Below are 24,957 nucleotides of genomic sequence, written 5' to 3'. Positions count from 1 at the left end.
ATGTATAGGCAGATGATATAGTAAATGTTCTAGGAAAGTTTTAAAGGCATCACCTCATTTCAGATTGTCTGGACAATCCTAAAATCTTTATTAAATCTACCAATAATAGGATAGGGTTGATTGGTTATCTTCGAATTTTACAAGTTGACCATAAAATAATAGTACAACTAGCCAGAATATAAGCAGTTTTTGGATTGTTAATGTTTTTAAAATACTGAAAAAGTGCATTTCAAGTTTTTTCATTTATTTATTGGCCTATTTTATACCCGACGCCTGTTAAGTAAGTTTTTTGAATTTTCTGAAAAGTTATAAAGATAAATTCAAAAAGTTTATTATTTTTACTGAAAATTATACTTCTATCTTATTTCAGGTTTAATGAATGATGCCTTGGCTACTTTTTCCATGACTGATATATATCTCAAGATTCTAAAGGAAAACCCTATGACTCAATTGGAGAAACAGTCGTTATTTTTATAAAATATAGACTATGTAATACTTTGTGAAGCATAATTGTGTTCCATCGGGTAAATACTGACGCAGCAGTAAAATGCTACCAACTCATCCAGAAATAATTTCCTTCTCAAACAGAGTAGCTGGTCAAATTGCTCCCCCCACAAAATGGTCACAATTGAAGTAATATGGTAGATACTGTTTACCGTCTATAGAATAGCATTCATCTTCCTTGCTGACAGAGAACGGTTTTGTTCAATTAAATGAGAGTTGTGTACGCCAGAGAAGGCTAAGCCCCTTGCCTGATCCAGGTACCTAATCTTAATTTTTTTAAGCCAAATCATAGTAAATCTTCTGTTATTGCCCAGTGTATGGCTTAAAAATGGGTACCATTGTAATTTTGGTCCATAGGACAGGAGGGAAAGTCTGCTGGAAGGTTTCTTGAAAAGTTCTCTTAACTGTTACAAAAGTACATAAAATAGAGAGATTCCATTTTGTCTATTGGCCATTGATGTGGAAGCCTGTTATGCCTAGAGCTTTTGCAGCCATCTCAAAACCATGAGAAAGGAAGTCCAAGAGTTAAGCCAACATGCTAAGAATAGCAGAACAGAGAGATGGAAAAAAACCTGGGTCAGGAATTACACAACTGAACCTCTGAAGTAAACAACCCTTAAACCATCCTACTCAAAGTTTCCATGTTATGTGGAGCAACACATTTTTCTTACTGCTTATGCTATCTTGAATTGGCTTTCTGTTACTTGCAGGTGAAAAAATTAATGGTAAGTATCTTTCTTTTAAATTCAGCCACATCTGTCAAAAGCACTGGCTAAAATTCTAGAAATTACGTGCATCCTTGTCATCTCTGAAAAAATTAACTTCAATTATACAATGAAAAGAAGAAAAATTTAAATATTCTTACTTGAATGCCAGCTCCCTCTGGCACTGTCATCTTCCATACACAATTCAGATTGTTGTCATAAGGCTCAGGGTATCCAGGAGACAAAATAGTCCCTTTGCGCTTACTTAAAATTCCACCACAGGGCACTGAAAGTAAAGCAAGCCAAGAAAGGGAGTTCATTCTAATGCAAAGAATTAAAATAGGAGAAAAGGTCAGAGATAACATCTCAGACAGATGCTAGACTTACAAACACAACCAAATCATACTATGTTTTAAAACTCATAAGAACAATGAAAATTGTCTTCCTATAGCACAAAAACCTTTAAAAAATAATTAGACAACATTAATGGAAAACTTACAATGGCATATCTAAAGTCATACTATAATTAACTCAATAATAGCATATCATTTGTATTATATTACTGACAAGTTCACTGACACGTGTTAAAAATTGTTCATATCTAGGTATAGAATTTTTTGAAGAATTCTTATATTTGTTACTTTTCTCTTCATGTATCTTTTGAGTAGTAATAAAATCCTTTGCAGAGTAATACTGATGATGATAACAGTTATGTTCTAACATTTATATAGAGCCTATATACCAACACTCTTCTAAGGACTTTACATATTGTAACTCATTAAAGCTTCCCGACAATCCAAAGAGATATGAGTAAGTATTCTCCCCATTTTACAGCTGAGGAAATGGAGTCACTAACAGATTAAATAACTTGCCCAAGATCACACAGCTAGTCAGAGATGAAGACAGGATTTGAATACTGGTGGTTTGGCTCCACGTTCATGCTCTTCAGTGGAAAGAAAATACTCAATATGGTTCCAGTCTGGTTACTGCCAGTACAACTACTACAAGAAAGACTAAGTATGGAGACCTGCTTTGATGTCAATAAAAGCTTCTAACAGTTTTAAAAGGTACTAATCTTAAAGCAAAATTCCTACACTGCTGGTAGCGTCAGCTTGATTCTGGGAATGACCTAGCTTATGATTTGAAATACTGTGTGATGTTGGACGTGTTCCCTGAACTCTCTGAAACTCAGATGCCTTGTCTGTGAAATGGTAATGAAATTGTTTCCGAGGGGCTTTTGTGGAAAATAAATAGGTATGATAATGTACATAAAGAAGCTACCACACTGCTTGGAATGCAATAAGAAATCAATAAATTATATTTCCTTTCGCTACAACTACTGTTATTTTAGGTTCCAATGGCACTGTGATTCTTGGACATTTGTCCTAATCTGGCTATAATGGTGAGATACCAGGATATATTTTTGTAATAATTTTTTTTAAAAAGGTAATACTATAGCTTTGTGCCGCTTCTAAAACTGAATGCAAAAATCTAGGGTAATTACTCAAAAGAATACTACAAACTTTTTAAATTTTTAAACTTTTAAAACAGTGTGATAAAGTATTTTTAAAGAAATATTTTTTTAGCTCATCCTCCTTCTTCTGATCCTTTCAATGTAAATGCTGTAACACTGTGACCTACACCATCTTCTCATCTCTTTGTAACTACCGCCCCTCAGTGGTGGCATCCATTTACATGTCATCTATAGATTATGACTACTAAATGTTTATCTCTAACCATGACTTCTACCCAGAGTCCTACAATATATCGACTAAGTATCCCAAAATTCATACATCCAAAACAATACTTTTGAAATTCTCCCCCATCTATACTATTTGCCATCTCAGTAAATGTTACCACCTAATTTATCTTTCTTTTCAAATTCACATTTACATTTATATTCAATCTGTCAGCAAACTTTGTCAGTTCTATCTTAAAAATATACCCCAAAGTTCACCGGTTCTCATCACTGATCATGGTCTTCCAATCTACATCACGATTGACTTTCCCCTCCCCTTCTGCAATAGTTTTCTATTCAGTCTTACTGCTTCTACTCACCCCCTGCCCCTTACACTAGCCACAGTGATTTTCCAGAAACTGAGATCACATCACTCTCTAGCTCAATGAATTCCCACACTACTTAGAAAAAATTCGAACTCTTCCCAGACTTTGAGGTTCCATATGACTTGGCCTCTGCTCTGCCTCTCCAAACTCTTCTATCACTCTTGCCATCATTCACTCTGTTCTAGACACGTGAGATTCTTGTTGTGGCTTGAACATGACTAGACCTTTCTCCCCCTCATAGTCTATAAATGTGCTTACCTCCTTGACTTTTATTTATATACCTCCCAGCCCACTTCATTCACCTCATTTGGATATCAAACAGCAACATGCCCTGGATGTCTTCCTCCAATCTTCAGCCTCTGCTTTACTTTTCTCCATAGTATTTACCACTATCTGAACAAAATGTAAACTCCATAAGGGCAGAGATCTTATCTTCTGATTCAAAGCTATGTTGCCAGTGCCTAGAAAGGGACCTGACGCTTGGTAAGCACTAAATAAGTGCTTGTTAAATAAATTATTGAGTGACTGGCTGCATATCTGTATATATCTTGTGATTACAAGTTACTTTGTTACCATTCCTGCATCATTCCTTTCTTCCAGTATTTTCCTAAACAAGCCATATTTAATTCTACTTCAATCATTTTTATTTTTACCAACAAAATACTACATTATAAAAGTATTCCCAGATATGCATTACCATATAATAATGTTTTACAAAGTTTTACTGCCCATGTATATAACTTAGCCTAATATTTCTTTTCTATTTTAAAAAGGATGCATTATAAATTTTCCTTCTAATCAGTATTATACAACATAACATATAGATTAAGAGAACAAACTTTAGAATCAAGCAACCTGGGTTCAAATATTAATTCTTCTTTTGTTTCTAAACCATAGGGGTTTTACTATCTATAAAAGAGAAATAGTATTCTTATCTTACTCCTGGCATTGGTGTCAATATTAAATGAGATAATGCTTAATAGCACTTCATACAAATACTAGTAAATGCTATTCATTATTATATTTAATAAGTTTTTCATGGTTGAATGGATGGGTGAATAAATGAATCAATGAATGAGGATTCAGATATTGTATATATTTTTTCATCTATTTCTTTCCCACTCTGAGAAAAGATGGCACAGACATGGGTTGCCATACTTACGTCTAAGGCCACATATTGTCAGAGCTATTAGTGGCTACAGGGTGTTTATCACAGAGTCTCAGAGGGAGGAGAGTTTGGGATATTAAGAGACTAAAAATTTTAAGAAATCTGAAGTGTAAAAAGGTCAAATTTGGAAGATAAAACTCAGTCTTCAGCAATTTTTTCAAGTTTACCTCTGTTCCAAGTCCAATGTTCTTATAAAAATATTATTGTGATTTACCTAAGAATGACTTGATATGACAGATTTGTACAAGATTATTAAATATTGTTTTCTTAAGAAAGGTTAGTTAAATTTGTGGATACCCTAACTTAGTATTTGACCATTTTAACTATAAGTACAACTTGCACATCACGTCTAATGGGGCTGCTTTCAAGCCAATAGTTTAATTTTAGTATGTCGATTTTTTTGCAAAATTACTCAACATTGTATTCTGTTCTACTATGACAGAAAAAAATGAAAGTGTTGATAGCGGCAATAAGAACTGTGAAACTGAAACAATTACAATTGAGATGGAAATCACTAGAAATGTAGGGCACTATTTTCTTTTGGTTTCAATTGGATGCTCACTTGGTTTAAGGTGTTAACCGAGTATTCATTGAACTAGTGAAGGCGGAGAAAATATAATCATTATGTATAATACCCTGAATAGACTGTCAAAGATTATATCTAAACTGCAAGGTATAAATAGAGAATTTGTTCTTTCTAAGAATAAAATTAACCATGTAATATGTAAATCTACCTATGCATCTTTCCTATCGATTCTCAAAAAAGTCTTGTGGCTTCAAGATGGCTTGTAAAGGTCTAAGCAAGCAAAGTGAGCAACAGCATCACCATGCAGTGAAAGACTGAAGTTAAAAATGCATGGACCGGGCTTCCCTGGTGGCGCAATGGTTGAGAGTCCGCCTGCCGATGCAGGGGACTCGGGTTCGTGCCCCGGTCCGGGAAGATCCCACATGCCGCGGAGTGGCTGGGCCCGTGAGCCATGGCCGCTGAGCCTGGGCATCTGGAGCCTGTGCTCCGCAACGGGAGAGGCCACAACAGTGAGAAGCTCGCGTACCGCAAAAAAAAAAAAAAAAAAAAAAAAAAAAATTCATGGACCCTGGATTGGGGAAGTTGGCCAGTTGTCCTACCTCTACAAAAATTCATGAAATCATCACACTTATTTGCTAAAATCCATTCATTGAACAAATGTTTATGGAACACCTCTTGTATGTCAGGTCTTCTTTTTGTTAAGCAAAAAACAATACAGTGGCAGGGAGAGGAGGGCAAGAAAGATTAGGAAAATAAACAAACAAATTATATATAATCTGGTGAGTGGTTGCTGTAAAGAAAACAAAAAGGCAGGATAAGGGTATAGAGAATGAATGGAGGATGAATAGCAGAAAATTATTTTAGATAGGATGGCCAAGGAACACAGGTGAAAACTTGAATGAAGCAATGCAGTAAGCCCAAAAGGTATTTTGGGGATGCATGTTCCAAGGAGAAAAAATAGAAAGGTCAAAGACCTTGAAGCAGTTAAAATTTTATCCAGATAACAAATATTGAAAATGAACACAAATTAAAGATAATTCTTTGATATCAACCTAAGATAACTCTGCACTTGACTCTCATATTTGAATTTTTAAGACATCAAGCCTTTTTCTTTTTTTTGAATTTTTGAACACTTAAAGGCATAATCATTTTTATCCATAACATTTGAAACTAAAAATATTTATAGTAAAAAATAGAAATGCAAAGTATATTTTCATTTATGTAAAGATTAGCAGTGGGACCAAATGGTAAAACCAAAACTGAGCTATCATCTGAATGTCATTTAAAATCTATTTCTTGTCTCACACAAATCCCATATGTCCTTCTGTTATATATTCGATTTTCTGTATTTACACCTGTTCTACAAGGTATACATTATTTTTTAAGTGGCATAAGGTAATATATCCTTTTTGTGTGATCTTGGCAGGAAACAGAAGTCATCTGATACAATTTTCTTCTATCTCTAAGTATGCACTTTCAAACCAATGCAACAGAAATATAGGAGGTAGGGTGTTTAAAGCCCAGGGGCTTTTGACAGTGGTGGTGTAATGGCTCCTGAGTCCCTCATGTTTTGCCCTTAAAAGTAAAAAGTGAGGCTGAATCCATGCTAGGGACAGTCCACTAGCATTTACTCCTGAAGTTGAATGTCAGCCATAGCATTGTCTCAAAGGCTTTAATGCCTGGTAGGAGTGCCGGTCCTTGCTGAAATGAATCTGTAATCAAATGGCCTGAGCTTCCTTTTCTTTACATGGATTTTTATTTCTTATGGCAAAAACACTAGGATTAGTCAACTGACACATATGACATATGAGAAAGCTTTCTAATAATCATGTAGAATAGGGGTTTTCTTCTGCTTTAAACAAAAATGGTTTATGTTTACAGTGTAAAGTTCTTATTCTCTACTCTCCATCTCACAGAATATTCTATTTTTTCTCTTTCCCCTTTTAAACTGTTCTTTCATGTTTCTTTTTTCTTCTTTAATGTCAGCTCACTTCTCCCTTTTATCTCCTTCCTCTTTCTAATTCTTGTCTCATCCTCATACCTTCATGGACAAAAGAAAATATATATTTTTTGGATAATGTAATGTTTGAATATTTTAGGGTCAGAAGAAAATGCAGAGTGCACACCTTGATTAAATATATATTTGTACAACCAATTAGAATTATAGTAATCATTATTTTAACTTTAAGTTTATTTTTATTTTAGACCCTTACAAACACTGAAAACAAATCATGAATATATGCCTATTGTTAGAACTCTGCTCCTTTTTAACCAATTGCTCTTAAATGTATAAATTGATGGAAAGAAATTTCACAATCCCCCTAAATAGCATATTCTAATAAATAAGTACTATTATCCTCTAGAAAATTGTCATTACATTTCCCCAAAGCCTTTCTGAAAATTTTAATTGAAAGAAAAATCTTGCCTTCAAGGAACTCTAAATTATTAGAATTAGAAAGAATGACACAAGTCCATGCTTTTAGCCCTTTCCAAGATGCAAAAATCTTTGGTGGAAGATAATTTTTACATATAATAACTTTAAAGTGTTATTAAAACAAGATATCAACAAATGAAAAATGAGTAATATCAAATCCTTTATCAGCACTGCATATAAATTTTTTATCTTAGATCTAATACCTTGAGAACTGAAGTCTTATCTTCTGATTTTATGGTGGAGAATTTGGCAAGCACAAAAACAACTTAATTTTTGAATACTTAGATGATTCCAAGAACTATGCCAAGGCTTTAAAACATCTAATAGCCACAGTAAACCTATAACTTTCCTGTTTTATTGATATGGGAATTGAGAATCAGAGATTATGTAAAATTTCCAGGATCACCACAATTTCATGTTAAAGTCAAAGCCTAATACTACTACCCAAGACTTAATTAACCCTTATGCTGAGAACCTACTACAATTCCCAGTTATAAGGACTTATTCAGTTTTACATGATTCTTTACAACTTTTCTCCATTAATTAGTACATTAACGTGATAAATACATAAACAGAACTTTAATAAGTAATTCATGGATTTACATTTCACTGCTTTGCATATGTAGGTTCTTTGAACACTCTGAATAGATGAATGTTTTCAATAATATTTAAAGATTAATGAGCTAGTTTATGCCTTTCCATAAGTCATCATATCACTCTACCTTTATAATTATCTTGAGGGAATTTTCATAGTATACATGAAATTAAATGAAGACAGCTACTTATCCAGTTATCTTCCGTTATATGGTATTAATATTTTCTATCAGTATGTACATAAAGAAACTAAAAGTGACACAGAAATTATGCAAATAATTACTGGGAAAAGTGAGGCAGAAATAATTACTGATTCCTGATATTTAGAGAGAAATATTTTAAAATCTATTGTGAGGCTAAAGAGATTTATTATCATGTGTCTTTCTTCAATTATTAAACTGACTTAAAGCAATGTAATTTCTGATTTATACATGTTGTATGACTAATTTTGGCCTAGACATATAGGAACATTTCTCTCAGCTCATGGTCCTTTAGGATAGTTTATTTATTAGTATTTTATAAGAGTATGAAGTCAACATATATTGTGCTTCCTAAAGAAGAACATTATCTATTTTCTCTTATGAGAGTATAAAAGTGTGTAAAGAAGATCTCTTTGTTCTGTTAACCATAGCTCTATGCTAGGTGCAAAATAGGAGGAACATCAAGTCCAGATGATTTATTCTCCTTTACTTGTTGTTTGTCAAAAGTATACTTGAACAGGTTAAGAAATTCCACATTATAAATAAGATATAGAATTCCAATTAGGAAATTAGCTCATCAGCCAAAACATAAAGAAAAGCAATCTTCTATAATGTACATTGAGGTCTGGAGTCAGAAAACCTTATCTTCAAATCCTGCCCCTACTTTACTGTTTATTAGGTTATGTCACTTTAAAAGAAAACTGTTTTACTTCTCTAAGACTCAGCTTATTCATCTGTAAATTCTGAGAGTAACTTCTCCATAGATTTCCTGTGAGGATTTAATTAAATATGTATTTATATTACTCAGCATGAAACCTGGAAATTAGGAAGCATTAAGTAAGTGGTAATCATATTAGAAACTGGTTATTTAGCTGAAGGACGAGAAAGTTGAAGAGTCATTTACAGGTTTCCAGTGTTTTAAATTATTTTTTGTAGGGAGTTTTCAACAAACAAAAGAATAATAAAAGAATAGTTCACATTCCATTTATTGTAGCAGGAAGAACTAAACTACTGGTTTGTAAGAAAAACACTCTGTAAAATATGCTAGGTATATCTCTTTTGGGAAGTGGTGATATCAAGTTCCTACAGAGATAAGTGACCATCAATCCTTCCTTTTTATTTATGATAGTCCCAACTTGTACCACTTTCCCAGCACAATTATTAATAACGTCCTGATTTGAATGGTAAAAGATTTAGAGCAGTTTTGTCCTATACAAAGTACACGTTCGATGAATGCATATCACCAGACCTTATCTTTACCTCCTCAGTAATGAGTGTACATTCCATATAATTTCGATTAAAATCAATTTAGAATATATTTTATTCTAATTAAATATGAATTAACATTGTATTAATCTGTGTTAAAATATGGTAAAATGTGTTTTAAAAAGTTAAAAATAAAAACTATTGACACGTAATTTCTTTTCAGGTATGGCAAGAAGTGTTATTAAAAATAGATTTTATATATTTATAAATGTATATGTTATATTGTTTATATGCACACTCATGTCTTCTCTATCAAAAAGTGGAGTATTGAGATTATTAAAATAAAGACAAAATTTTGCTTATCTTTTATTTTAAAAAAACTTCCTCTCATTTTCCAAGTCACATACCAATAAAACTTTAATGAGAAAGAACTCATTAGAACTATTTCTTAACCTGAAATTAAGCTTTACTACGCTTCTTTTAGTTTAATACTATATAATTTAAAATTTTAATTTCCAGATATGCTTTTGGAACAAAGAAGAAAGCAACTTCCCAACAGTCTACATTTTCCACATCCATGGAATTCTACAAGATCCAAAAGTCATTGTAATGATCCTGAAATATGATAAGATTCTAAACTATTTTTATGGTTTAGAAAATGTTTTAATCTGCTTCAAATAACTTAGCAGGGCTAAGTTCATACAGTGTTTATTTTATTTATCAATATAAATTGGGTACAACATTACAAAAATATAGTCTGAAATAATGAGATTTCTGGCCAACCCTACACCATCTACTCATTCAAATTGTTTCCACTTATATTTGTGAAATACTGGGAAAAATTATTATTTTATATTTTTATACATACATATAATTTATAGAGAAGAGAAAAACATTTATTTACTAATGCATATTTTCTAATTTTTTTGATGATAAAATACACCCAGAAAAATCAGCTTCTGTGATCCTTAAAAGATAGGTAAATTCCTTACATATTGGCATAGAAATCTTTGCATAAACTTTTAAAAATGAAAAATAATATTTATTTCAAAGGATGGTAGCACATAATAATTCCATATTAATAGCATTCCAATTCTGTGTTATTGGAAATATGTATGTATATTTTCATTGATTGCATTTCATCTCAATTGCATCAAATAGCCACTCTGATTTGCATATTTAGATACATCATAACTAATAGTTTAAAATTAATGTAAAACTATTATATTTGAAACAAATATTGAAAGATGCATGATAACTAATTTTGATATATAATATGTACAATCACAAAGCATACAAATTTATAAACTTACCAATACAGGTAGGTAAGGAGTCATTCCATTGGGCCAAAGAATTTGGCACTGAATCACACCTAATTGCAAAGGATCCATGGAGAATATATCCAGGATTACATTCAAAAAGAACCAATGAACCAACTGCAAATTCATTGCCAATCCTTCTTCCAAACCTTGGTTCAGGCACAGAACTGCATTGTGTGGAACTTGTTCTAGGAACAGCTGCGTACAAATAATTGTTGACTTTAATTTCATATTTGGTAGAGAAATAGAGATTTCAAAATGAAAGTATGCAAACAGATTTCAAAGAAATCTTCACCAACTTGAACTTTAGTTAACAATTTGAATACACTTATAAAAGTTTATACATAATGAAATACAATTCAAAATGAATAAATATTGCTATTGTCATCAAGATTTTTTATTTAAAAACATTTCACTTTTGATCCTTTAAACAACATCGGTTAAGGTTTTTTTTTTCTGTTTTTTGTGTGACCACACTCATCAATATAAAAATGTAGCTTGAGTAAGATATTTCAATTTATGGAATGAAAGCAAAGAGATACATCTTTTTTTTTCTTTTTAAAATGGAATACCAAGCTTACAAAAAACAGATGTCAGGTTACATAAGGTAATGTCAAGTTTTTTTTTTTTTTACAGTATTTGGCCCCTAAAAACATAAATTTAAAAAAGCAAACACAGCACTTGATTAATTTCATAGCATGTTCATAAACTTGGTTGTTCAAAATATGTTTGTTATTGATGAAGACAATACGTTCAGGCTAGACAGAAGTCAGACAGATTAACAACAATAGAAGTTTTATTTTAATAATCATACAATATCAAATTTGAAATTGCTTTTAGGCTTTATAGGTATGTCCTTCAATTGTGACTTCTTTTTGATTAAGTAAAATAGAATGATAACAGGATGTTTTTTCTTTTTAAAACACATACAGATGGGACTAAGGAATTTGATAACAGCCCAAAAAATGATAGGATGAATTCCAAATAGACAGATTCCTCATATGTGACTTGAGTGAAAATAACTTCATTTGTTAGAGTGCCTTTTAAAATTCATAATACCACAAATTGTTTACAGAGGGAATACTATTAAGAATGAAACAGTATAATATTATAGCCAATATTATAATTGGAATAAGAGGGTTTAAGAAGAATATCAAACCACTAATGTTTATAAATTTATTAGGAATAAAGTTCAAGATATATTTGAGAATAACAACTACATGATCATACATAATTCAAACAAAATATTCAGATGATAGGTCTTAATTTAGTTTTATATAATGTGGAAGTGTGTCTATAAAAGGTGACAAAAGAACTATGTAAACTGACTTTGAATTGCACAAAAATATTTAATAGTCATGAAGAAAGTTTGAATTCTCCTAAGAGAATGAGAGACTAAAATTTTAGAGTGGAGTAATGATTTCCTTGGCATGTCTAAGTACATCAGCACAAAAAGTTTGTGTATTTTTAATTTAGAGTGCTAGACTCTAAGGAAATAGAATATGTAGAGTGAAGCATTGTCAAAAAAACACACCAGATGTTTTGAAAACAGTATGTTGGGAGGAAGGAAAAGCATGCAGCTAACTTGAGAATGATGATGGAAACAATAGGTCCTTTTTGACTTTGGTCAAAGTAATAGTGCTCTAACAATGGGGGAGGGGACAGGGCAAAACTGTTTTTAAAAAACACACACAACTTTTACCTCTCCTATATGGTTATGAGGATCTCATCATTCAATAACTCTGGACATAGCATGGAAACTGATATCATTCCTTAGTGTGTTTCTATGCTACACAGTCACTTACCTTGATAAACAAAGTGAAATCCCTTAGCTGTTACTGGTCCAATTGAAGTAAATCGAATTGTGATCTGATTACCTGAACTCAGTGGAAGTGATTCTCCTACTCAACAAAACAAACACTAAGATATCATAAATAATTTCATTCAGTAAACCTAACAAATGATATTAATTTACACCGTCATTTGAAAATGTCAATCTATGTTCTATTAAATTACTTTAATATATCCTACCACTGACAACATATTTTCTTTGGGTTCAGCTTCAATTGCAACCTTTTTACTGGAAAGCTTTTATTACGTTTTGATAATATTGCCTCATTCTGTAAAGAATCTTTAAATACTACATTAAACACTAAGTGACTAAGTCACACTAAGTGACTAAGTACTATATTTACTTGATTACAATCCCAGAAAACAGTTGGTTATATTTTTCTCATGAATTTGAATTATTCTTGTGTTTCTATTCTTTTTTTAAAAATAAAGAATGATTCTATTTTCAGTTTATTTCTAATATGGATGACATAAATCTCAACTTTCACTACAATACCAATCAAAGTCAGTCTTTAATCAATAACTGATGCATGGCAGTTCTATTAAAGGATACCTGAATGGGATCCTGAGAGGGAAGATAACAGAGAAGATTGCTGAGTTGGCCCATCATACACCTCAACAACATCGTGGAGTGATGTCTGGAAAAATACAAACTGGCCAAACACCACTGATCAACAGGAACCAGGAGAAGCAAACAAATCACCAACCATCCAAAAATGAAAACAAAAAACAAACAAAAAAAAAAATAGAAAGAGGAGGAGAGAGAGAACAAAGTATTACAATTTAATAGTCATCTTTTTTTTTCTACCTTTAAAAGAGGATGTGTGCCAATTGGTTGATATGCCTGACACATGTACTTCAGGTCATAAAAGTAATAACCGTGGCCTAAAAGCAATAAAATTGTAAGAATATTATTTTTTTAATTAAATTAAATGGGTATAACATTTAATTTAGCTCAGAAATCATAAGGTTGGCGATTAATACTGTATATTTTTTATTTTTCTATTGGTAGATTCTTTTCACTTTGTGACTCTCTTCTCTTTTTCTAATTTTTTTTCCTCTTTGAGATGACATAGACAAAGTTTTAGTTTAGGGGATTTATCGTAGATTGCTTTTAAAATGCTATTCCATTATAAATAACAGTGTCACTAGAAAAATATCAACAATATACTTCTAATGTATAGGGTTTAATTCACATTCTGAAAATGGTCCCTAAATATTTATTGTTAATCCTCTGCCAAAATAAAGACATATTATTTATGATTCCTCAGCAACTGAGATATTTTAATTTCAATTGAGATATAAAATTCTACAAAATGATTGCTTTTTCATGGTAAGTACAGATCTGATGTGCTTACCAACAGAGTTTTATAAATGTCTCCTTTTTACTTCATTTTGTACTTTTCCTTTAATAATATATTAACTTTACATGCAGAAACTACCCAAACTATAACTTAAAAGAAAGAACCTGTTACAGAGCAGAAATCAACTAGTGTTTTGTGATTTTAAAAAGTGAAATAGGTAAGAAAATTCATCCTCAAAACATTTCATTGAATAGAAAAATTGTGGGGTTTAAAAGACTATGATTTTTCAGAAGTTTAATAATGTAAAAGCAAGGTAACTTGTAAAAATTCAACATTATATTACTGTCATTGAACTATACATTGCACAAATATATATAGTTTTTTAAAGTTCTTCATATTTTACCGCTTAATCGAGGTTATGGTCATCCTATGGTGGTCATATGAAGACAGGCTTGTTCATTTGAAACATGCTGAGTTTTGTATTTGAAGCCACACACATAATACTGTACACAAAGCTACATGTATTTTTTTTGGCCTGCTAAAATAAGCTGTTGATCTCAGTCCAGTTCTTTGTGGGGTAAAAGAAAACAAACACAGAGTGTTGCTACTTTCAATAATTCCTGAACCTTAGAGGGCTGACTTTCATAAATGATCCTCCTTAAAACATGATGTCATAGAAACAAATTTATGTTTCTATCAAATCACATACATGTAGTCAATTATTTTAATGCTTTACAAGTCATATGAAAAATTTCCAGTTCGACCTTTTTAAAATATCCATATTTGATGGTCTACCAAATCCCAAGTTATTTCAAAAATACTCCTAAAAATATTAAGAAAGTTTTTGTTTTCTGTTTTTGCATTTGTTTAGATTGGTGTTTGGATGATCTGTTTTCAAAAGTGTCTTTTAAAGTTTCTATTAAAATGCAGATGTTGCCATTGCCTTTCTAAGTGCCCCCTCATCCCCCCCAAAATCAAAGTAGACTAATCACTAAGAACTTTGCTAAACTAAGTACTCTGTGCAACAAGACTCTTGATAGATAACATTCTTTCTCTGTATCTTTCTGGGAAGTCATTAGGGAAAAGTGTCAAAATTCAACATCCTTTATCTCTGTCTTCCTACATATCTCAAATATTCCATTAGGAAACATGTCCAATTTCCAAGCAAACCACTATATTTACAAACAACATTTAAAACAACCAATATACACAGTGATCCAAGATCTTTTTCTAAGGAAAAAAAATACGCCCTCTTTTCTTCCTGTTTGTAGGCTTCTTGTTCTCAAATATTACTTCTCTACAGATAGACTGGAGTTTTGTGTCACCTGTAAATTGGGTATGTTGAGACTATAACTTTTAATAATATAGCCAGTAACACCATATATTTGCATCATATTAAGTAAAGAAAACTGTAGGGCACTCCCTTTTGAGTGATGTTAGTTTGTAATTTATTGTAGTAATTCTGTGATGAGATAGGGGAGAATTGAGAAGGGTAGGGGGTGAGGGAGTTGAGTGTTGAATCTTCCTTTATTAAGCAATCAGTATGCTACTTCTCTTCAACTGCAACCTTACTCTGTTGTAATATGGCCAATGGAAATTTTAAGTTAAAAATAGCTTTTATTAGGAAAAAACTCTGAGAGGGTACTGAATCATTATACGAAAGATGAAATTTTAAAGTACATGTTGAATAAGTGTTTTGTAGTATGAAGAATCAAGAACACTTGCACAGTGATCTTACTTCCTACACATTATCAGGTTAACTATTGTCTTACTAAACCGATATGCTACAATTCTGAACCAAATCTCCCCTGATCAGTCAGAATCTCAAGAATTAAATGGTTACTCCAATGTTTGCTTCCTCATTCTGCCTCTAAATGTCTAAATTTACTTAGTTTTCTTATGTTCAGATAACAGTAGGTTCTTTGCTTCTAAAACATTCTGAATAGCCAACCGCACCCTTTGCATAGCTGAGACTAAAGTAGGAAAACAAAAATGTAAACATTTTAAGGTGAACCAAAAGGTAACTAGTTGGATGCTGTTTTCTGGTAAGCAAGACATTGTCTAGTACATCATTCTGGGTCCCCTGTGTTTATGAGGGCTGTGGTGTAATGCAAAGGATTATTATTATCCAATAGAACTATTTGTAAATTCATCCTACATATCATTGTAAATTCATTTCAGTATTTCATCTGCCTGTCTATCTATCTATCCATCCATCCATAATCTATATTTGGTTCTTTGAATTCTTTCTTGAAACACTGTAACATATTACAGGGTCCCTCATTAATTAATGAGTTAAATAAAAATTTTAACACATGTTTATTTTATATTTGTATGGCAGCCATGATTATGCCCTCTTTAAAAAAAAAAAAGGGCTTCCCTGGTGGCGCAGTGGTTGAGAGTCCACCTGCCGATGCAGGGGACTCGGGTTCGTGCCCTGGTCCGGGAAGATCCCACATGCCGCGAAGCGGCTGGGCGCGTGAGCCATGGCCAGAAACTAGTACCTCAACCTAATAGCTGGACCACCATTTTTTTTTTTCCTAAGGCTATATTTAACCCCTGAAGTCTGGGCTGATCATGCTTTCTGGAATGATTAGCAACCCTATTCTTTTTCTTAGTTTCCAACAGAGGTATAAAATTCTTTGCATCTCAGCTCCAAGCTCTTCTTTCTCTTTCTCTGGAGATTTGCATGTCGATATCAAAAGCATTTTGCTCTCATGCTATTAGTATAGGTTATAAACACTAAGCTGTTTCTTAAATGAGACACCATTTTAAGGAAGTTTCTCCTTCTTTAAGCATAATAGATGTTAAGAATAATGTCTCTCTTTTATTAAAAATCCATTTTTATAATGTTAGATGTATCACTGCAAGCTAGATACAGGAAGAAAGGGAAACTTAGTAAGGTAGAAATAAACATGTAAAAATCTCTACAAACAAGCCAATGCAAATAACCTATTATTAAACCTGAAACTACTTCCAAGCCTCTTATTTCCCATATATTTTATCCTACAATACAGTTTATTAATTCAACTAATATTTGTTGATTCTATGAGGTACCAGGAACTGAACTAAATGCTGGGGATAAAAAGTGACTAATACAGAAAGGGCCCCATTAATTATATTTATGGTCATTTAGGTGGCAGCTTACCTTTATTCTATGTATGATAAGATGTTAGACTAGCCAATTAAATTAATTATAAACCAACAATGGTACTTTGGGCACATCTTTCCATACAGATCATTGGTATGTTAATCATTTAATCCATTCTTCAAAGCAAGTCCTCTACCAACAACTTCTAATGGGCAACATTTGGGGGGAGACCCAGACTGCGTTTTAAAGAAATCCATAATTTAGATTTTTAAGAATCACTTAAATAGAGGAAACCTCTAACTTAGATTATATTGGTTAGGATATTTACCCCAACTTCAAAATTTGCTCTCCCATGAGCAAATAAACTCAGAATGAAACCAGGCATTGTGTCTATCTACTCTTCTTTGTATATGAAACAAGGTTTACTTGACATTTAATTTTTACAGTATCGTATTCAACGAAGACAATATCATATTCAACCAAGACAAAGAGGCAGGGTTCCATTTACTGAGATGGTCTTCATGGTTTAAGTATTCAACAAACTTAACTTTCAAAGAGCTTTTGTTTCCTGTTCTACACCAAGCACTTTCAAATCCATCTCCTTTAATCATGTTCATTTAACTCTAAGACTTTGTCCATTCTTCTTAATTTACCCATTTCAAATGTAAGTCAATAAATAATAAGAGAGGCCTAGGATGGCAGAAAGAAACTCCTGAGCATTAGGAGTTAACTGTGAGAATACTCTGTGCAGATGAACAGTCTCTCTGAAAATATCATTGTGGGAAACAGTAGAGTGGGTGCTTAGGGTATGACACAACACACTAAATAGTGCAGTGCCCAGAGGGTTGTGCATTTGTTTAAAATATGAATCAACAGAACAAAGAAGTTAAAGCTCCCTTTTCCACTAAACTCTACTCTGGAATATTGCTGAAATGTTCCGCCACTGCCTACGCAAGTCAGGAATTTTGGATGTTACATTTAATTTTTGTGCCATCAAAATAACACTGTACAGACAGCCTCTTCAATAAGTGGTGCTGGGAAAACTGGACAGCTACATGAAAACAATGAAATTAGAACACTCCCTAACACCATACACAAAAATAAACTCAAAATGAATTAAAGACCTAAATATAAGGCCAGACGCCATCAAACTCTTAGAGGAAAACATAGGCAGAACACTCTATGACATAAATCACAGCATGATCCCTTTTGACCCACCTCCTAGAGAAATGGAAATAAAAACAAAAATAAACACATGGGACCCAATGAAACTTAAAAGCTTTTGCACAACAAAGGAAATCATAAACAAGACGAAAAGACAGCCCTCAGAATGGGAGAAAATATTTGCAAATGAAGCAACTGACAAAGGATTAATCTCCAAAATTTACAAGCAGCTCATGCAGCTCAATATCAAAAAAACAAACAACCCAATCCAAAAATGGGCAGAAGACCTAAACAGACATTTCTCCAAAGAAGATATACAGATTGCCAACAAACACATGAAAGAATGCTCAACATCATTAATGATTAGAGAAATGCAAATCAAAACTACAATGAGGTGTCATCTCACACCGGTCAGAATGGCCATCATCAAAAAAATCTACAAACAATAAATGCTGGAGAGGGTGTGGAGAAAAGGGAACCCTCTTGCACTGTTGGTGGGAATGTAAATTGATACAGCCACTATGCAGAACAGTATGGAGGTTCCTTAAAAGACTAAAAATAGAACTACCATAGACCCAGCAATCCCACTACTAGGCATATACCCTGAGAAAACCATATATCAAAAAGATTCATGTACCACAATGTTCATTGCAGCTCTATTTACAATAGCCAGGACATGGAAGCAACCTAAGTGTGCATCAACAGATGAATGGATAAAGAAGATGTGGCACATATATACAGTGGAATATTACTCAGTCATAAAAAGAAACAAAATTGAGTTATCTGTAGTGAGGTGAAGGGACCTAGAGTCTGTCATACAGACTGAAGTAAGTCAGAAAGAGAAACACAAATACTGTATGCTAACACACATATATATGCAATCTAAAAAATAAAAGAAAAAAAAAAGGTCATGAAGAACCTAGGGGCAAGACGAGAATAAAGACTCAGACCTACTAGGGAATGGACTTGAGGACACGGGGAGGGGAAAGGGTAAGCTGGGACAAAGTGAGAGCGTGGCATGGACATATATACACTACCAATTGTAAAACAGATAGCTAGTGGGAAGCAGCCACATAGCACAGGGAGATCAGCTAGGTGCTTTGTGACCACCTAGAGGGGTGGGATAGGGAGGGTGGGAGGGAGGGAGACGCAAGAGGGAAGAGAGATGGGGATATATGTGTATGTATAACTGATTCACTTTGTTATAAAGCAGAAACTAACACACCATTGTAAAGCAATTATACTCCAATAAAGATGTTAAAAAAAAATAACACTGTACAGAGACTCACTGATTTGGCAATTAATTAACTTTAAATGAGAATAATAAAACAAACGTGGATGTGGTTACTGTTATTCAGTGATCAGGATAGGAGTTATTGAATTAAAAATTAAAAATTGAGTTTATGCAAATAAAGAAGGGTTTCAATTTTATTTCACATTTGTTTTCCTCTCAGAAGGGAATAATTCACAGAGTATCCCAATGGCATGCTAGTGTAGGGAGGAAAAAACTCAGAATCAGACTGGGCCATAACTAAGGGAACTGATCTAACCACTTCTGGGACAGGTGGTGAAGAGTTAAAATGTCCAAGAGGCTGTGGTAAATTCAGGTCTGATTCAAACTTGCTTTGATGCAAAAGGGTTCTAACTTGGTGGAGGAAGGCCCAGTAGGTCTTTCTGGGCAGCAGTAGTTCTAGTAGTCAGATGGGTAGTACCTTATTGATTATGATGTCAAGGTACTGCAATGACAAGATTTGTTAGCTCCATGACAGAATGGATTAAGCAGCTTAAAGACTGTCAGCATCTGCAGCTGAGCAGATTTAGAGGACTAATATTTTCAAATAATCAATCTATGGATCTGAAATGCCCTAACAACTGTCTACTGAAGAGTGAAGGATTCCAGTTCTGGAATCAGACTCTCAAGGATTGAACCTAGGATGAGCCACATGAGAAAGTCACTTTACCTTTCCATGCCTCAATATCCACATCTGTAAAATAGGGATAATACAAGTACCTAAGCTCAAAGGATTGATGTGAATATTACATAAATTGATACTTGTAAAACACTTTGAACAGTATCTGAAACATAGTAATAAATATTAGTTACTAATAACTCAGTTTTGTAAATATATATGCTACTAATTGAACATGAATGTTTATTGATAGGCAAAATTTAATTGACCTTTGATGTTAAATAGCATATCTTTTCTAATTCTCTGCTTTCCAAACATGCATATTTAGAACAAATGATAGAACTGATTGGGTTAGAGAGTATTACAGCTATTTAAACCAGGGTTCATTTGTCTTTTGAATTCAAAATGGCTATGTACTTCTCTAACTACTTGATTTTACATTCTATCCTTTTGGATGAAATATGAAAATGTAATTAGCAGCTTTCTATAAGGTCTAAGAAAAGGGCTACAAGGTGAGAGAGCATTCATCTTTTGTTTTGTTTACTCCCTTCACCTGAAGTCCATGCCACTCTATTGCAAAGGCATTGAAACTCCATCACAAAAGAAATAGTTTCACACAGAAGGGAGGCTGGGCAGAAAAAGGAATAGACACATACAAATTCCTATTAGATCTCAGCTTGATTCTCAACATGCCTGGTACTCCTTTCACAAAATCTACACATTCTTTTGTATTCTAGAGTTCATTTTGATAATATTAGGCACTCAGCTTGTTGGTCGCTCCATTACAAATTTTTTAACAAGTCACCTCTGTTGTTCAGCTTGCATTTTATTCACTAACACAGCACAGAAGGGCACACACATGTGCACCCACACTACCAACAGAACAGAAATAAATAAGATTCAAATCAAGGATGTGTTTACAACTGGACTTGATTATGTGCAAAAGCATAAAAAATAACTGTTGGTGACATAATCTATCAAAAGTTTTTCTAGCTTTATATGAATTTTGCCTCATACTTTCATCTCATATGAATATTTCAAAACAATAGCACAGAAATGTCCATGCATGCAAAAGGCTTCCTTTCACAATTAATAACATGTACAGAACTCTTTGCGCTCTGTATGCTCTGGCTGTGAAACTACTTGTGTAAATAGCTTCAAGGTTGCATTTTGGGATCATTATACTACCACTTGGATACCTCATGATTTTAAAGGCTCTGCCCCTTAAAGATGAGTACAAGGTATCCAATTAAAACTTCGAGTTGCACAGCAATGTGAGTGTACTTAGTGCCACTGAACTCTACAGTTAAATATGGTTAAAATAGTTATGTTTTATATTGTGTGACTTTTAGCACAATAAAAAACATTAAAAACCCTTCAGTTTTATGAAAAATATATATAGATGTAAGTTAAATATATGACAATTTACTTTGAAAAGTTCTAAAAAGCAGAATTTAAAAATCAGCCCCAAATAAAATCAATGTGTTAATTATTTTTAGAACACCATCTAGCACTAGAAAAGTTTGGTAGAAGTTGCATTAATTGATGTAATAAGTGAGAGTTTCATCAGTATTTTGGGAAGTTTTACATTTTTACGTATCAGTGAGATTCCAAATACTCATGGTTATTATTATAGTACAATATTATTAAACTATGAATTCATAGTGAGGCATGTTATACTAATACAGCATTTTAGTTAAGGTGAGCCAAGTGAATCATATATTAATTATCTAGGGGCTACTGTTGATACAATATCCACACAAAAGCTTGGCTCCATCCTGGGTGCTGGGGCCAATTTTGCCCTAGAGCAAACAATCTCTAAATTCTAGGTTAGCAGCTCACAAAAAACAATGAAATCATTCTGGCTCTGAAAATAAATATAACAAAATCTTATTGCTATCTTGTAATAATTAGGAAATAAAAGATGTTATTTAATAAAAATTCATTGTTCTGACCATGGCACCCAATTATCCAGTAAGTTACAAGCTGCAGAAATCTAGTCCTACTTTGAACTCGTAACAGTAAATGAAATCCTAATTTATTTTCCTGTAGTAATGTCTTGGGTGATACTCTTGTCAATCCATAAACTAGGCTTACTGAATAAATCCATAATAACTACTTTCAGGCTTCTCTAAAGCTGGCTTTCTGTCTATAACGTGACCATTTGCTTACTACCAAAAATTCAAAACTACCTATTTGACATATTTAAAAAATATAGGCATTGTAAAAAATACAAAAACAACAACAAAAAAAAAACACTTGTAGCAAAGATAGTCCAATTTTATTTAATTGATCCAGGAGCAACTATCCATTCAACTGCAAGCCAGTAACTTATCTGCAATTTGGCAGTTGTAACATTTCCCAATAACTGAAAATTAATTTGGTGTTTAAAAAGTAATGAGAGGGGAGGAGCTTCAAGATGGCGGAAGAGTAAGACGCGGAGATCACCTTCCTCCCCACAGATACATCAGAAATACATCTACACGTGGAACTGCTCCTATAGAACACCTACTGAACGCTGGCAGAAGACCTCAGACCTCCCAAAAGGCAAGAAACTCCCCACGTACCTCGGTAAGGCAAAAGAAAAAAGAAAAAACAGAGACAAAAGAATAGGGACGGGACCTGCACCAGTGGGAGGGAGCCGTGAAGGAGGAAAGGTTTCCACACACTAGAAGCCCCTGCGCGGGCAGAGACTGCAGGTGGCGGAGGGGGAAAGCTTCGGAGCCGCGGAGGAGAGGGCAGCCACAGGGGTACGGAAGGCAAAGTGGAGAGATTCCCGCACAGAGGATCGGTGCCGACCAGCACTCACCAGCCCAAGAAGCTTGTCTGCTCACCCGCCAGGACAGGGGGGCGCTGGGAGCTGAGGCTCGAGCTTCGGTCGGATCCCAGGGATAGGACTGGGGTTGGTGGCATGAACACAGCCTGCAGGGGGTTAGTGCACCATGGCTGGCTAGCCGGGAGTGAGTCCGGGAAAAAGTCTGGAGCTGCCGAAGAGGCAAGAGACTTTTTCTTGCCTCTTTGTTTCCTGGTGCACGAGGAGAGGGGATTCAGAGCGCTGCTTAAAGGAGCTCCAGAAACAGGCGCCAGCTGTGGCTATCAGCGTGGATCCCAGAGGCGGGCATGAGACGCTAAGGCCGCTGCTGCCGCCACCAAGAAGCCTGTGTACGAGCACAGGTCACTATCCACATCCCCCTTCCGGGGAGCCTGTGCAGCCCGCCACTGCCAGGGTCCCGGGATCCAGGGACAACTTCCCCAGGAGAACGCACGGCGCGCCTCAGGCTGCTGCAACGTCACGCTGGCCTCTGCCGCCGCCGGCTCGCCTCGCACTCCGTACCCCTCCCTCCCCACATCCTGAGTCAGCCAGAGCCCCCGAGTCAGCTGCTCCTTTAACCCCGTCCTGTCTGAGCAAAGAACAGATGCCCTCAGGCGACCTACACGCAGAGGCAGGTCCAAATCCAAAGCTGAACCCCGGGGAGCTGTGCAAACAAAGAAGAGAAAGGGAAATTTCTCCCAGCAGCTTCAGGAGCAGAGGATTAAATCTCCACAGCTTGATATACCCTGCATATGTGGAATACATGAATAGACAAGGAATCATACCAAATTGAGGAGGTGGACTTTGGGAGCAAAGATATATATATATATATATTTTCCCCCCTTTTTCTCCTTTTGTGAGTGTGTATGTGTATGCTTCTGTGTGTGATTTTGCTGTATATATTTGCTTTTACCATTTGTCCTAGGGTTCTGTCTGTCCTTTTTTTTTTTTAATTTTTTCTTAATAATTATTTTTTTATTTTACTTTATTTTATTTTGTTTTATCTACTTTCTTTCCTTCTTTCTTTCTATTTTTTCTCCCTTTTATTCTGAGCCATGTGGATGAAAGGCTCTTGGTGCTCCAGCCAGGTGTCAGGGCTGTGTCTCTGAGGTGGGAGAGCCAAGTTCAGGACACAGGTCCACAAGAGACCTCCGAGCTCCACATAATATCAAACGGCGAAAATCTCCCAGACATCTCGATCTCAACCCCAAGACCCAGCTTCACTCAATGACCAGCAAGCTACAGTGCTGGACACCCTATGCCAAACAACTAGCAAGACAGGAACACAACCACATCCATTAGCAGAGAGGCTGCCTAAAATAATAAGACCACAGACACCCCAAAACACACAACCAGACGTGGGCCTGCCCACCAGAAAGACAAGACCCAGGCTTATCCACCAAAACACAGGCACTAGTCCCCTCCACCAGGAAGCCTACACAACCCACTGAATCAACCTTAGCCACTGGGGACAGACACCAAAAACAACAGGAATGACGAACGTGCAGCCTATGAAAAGGAGACCCCAAACACAGAAAGTTAAGCAAATTGAGAAGACAGAAAAACACACAGCAGATGAAGGAGCAAGGAAAATATGCACCAGACTTAACAAATGAAGAGGAAATAGGGAGTCTACCTGAAAAAGAATTAAGAAAAATGATAGCAAAGATGATCCTAAATCTTGGAAGTAGAATAGAGAAAATACAAGAAACATTTAACAAGGACCTATAAGAACTAAAGAGCAAACAAACAGTGATGGATAACACAATAAATGAAATTTAAAATTCTCTAGAAGGGATCAATAGCAGAATAACTGAGGCAGAAGGACGGATAAGTGACCTGGAAGATAAAATAGTGGAAATAACTACTGCAGAGCTGAATAAAGAAAAAAGAATGAAAAGAATTGAGGACAGTCTCAGAGACCTCTGGGACAACATTAAATGCACCATCATTCGAATTATAGAGGTCACAGAAGAAAAAGAGAAAAAGAAAGGGACTGAGAAAATATTTGAAGAAATTACAGTTGAAAACTTCCTTAATATGGGAAAGGAAATAGTTCATCAAGTCCAGGAAGCACAGACAGTCCCATACAGGATAAATCCAAGG

General features: G+C 34.5%; 1 protein-coding gene across 3 annotated transcripts in view; it reads right to left on the bottom strand.

Annotated features, from left to right (window-relative positions):
* CSMD3 (CUB and Sushi multiple domains 3) overlaps nt 1–24,957 on the bottom strand; it is a gene marked incomplete at its 5' end in the record, with an annotated part of 1,071,061 nt that overhangs the window by 164,366 nt on the left and 881,738 nt on the right. For 2 of the 3 annotated variants that reach the window (XM_079901374.1, XM_079901375.1), the window contains 4 exons: nt 1,370–1,494; nt 10,714–10,917; nt 12,525–12,620; nt 13,124–13,237. In XM_079901374.1, the coding sequence (XP_079757500.1) occupies nt 1,370–1,494; nt 10,714–10,917; nt 12,525–12,620; nt 13,124–13,237 (539 nt within the window). The remainder of the gene's footprint in view (nt 1–1,369; nt 1,495–10,713; nt 10,918–12,524; nt 12,621–13,123; nt 13,238–24,957) is intronic. The other variant, XM_079901376.1, reaches the window with a different exon arrangement.

This window comes from Stenella coeruleoalba (assembly GCF_951394435.1).
Source record: "Stenella coeruleoalba genome assembly, chromosome: 17".
Lineage (NCBI taxonomy): Eukaryota > Metazoa > Chordata > Mammalia > Artiodactyla > Delphinidae > Stenella > Stenella coeruleoalba.
Note: the sequence above shows the minus strand (reverse complement) of the source record. Positions and strands in the feature narration are given on the sequence as shown.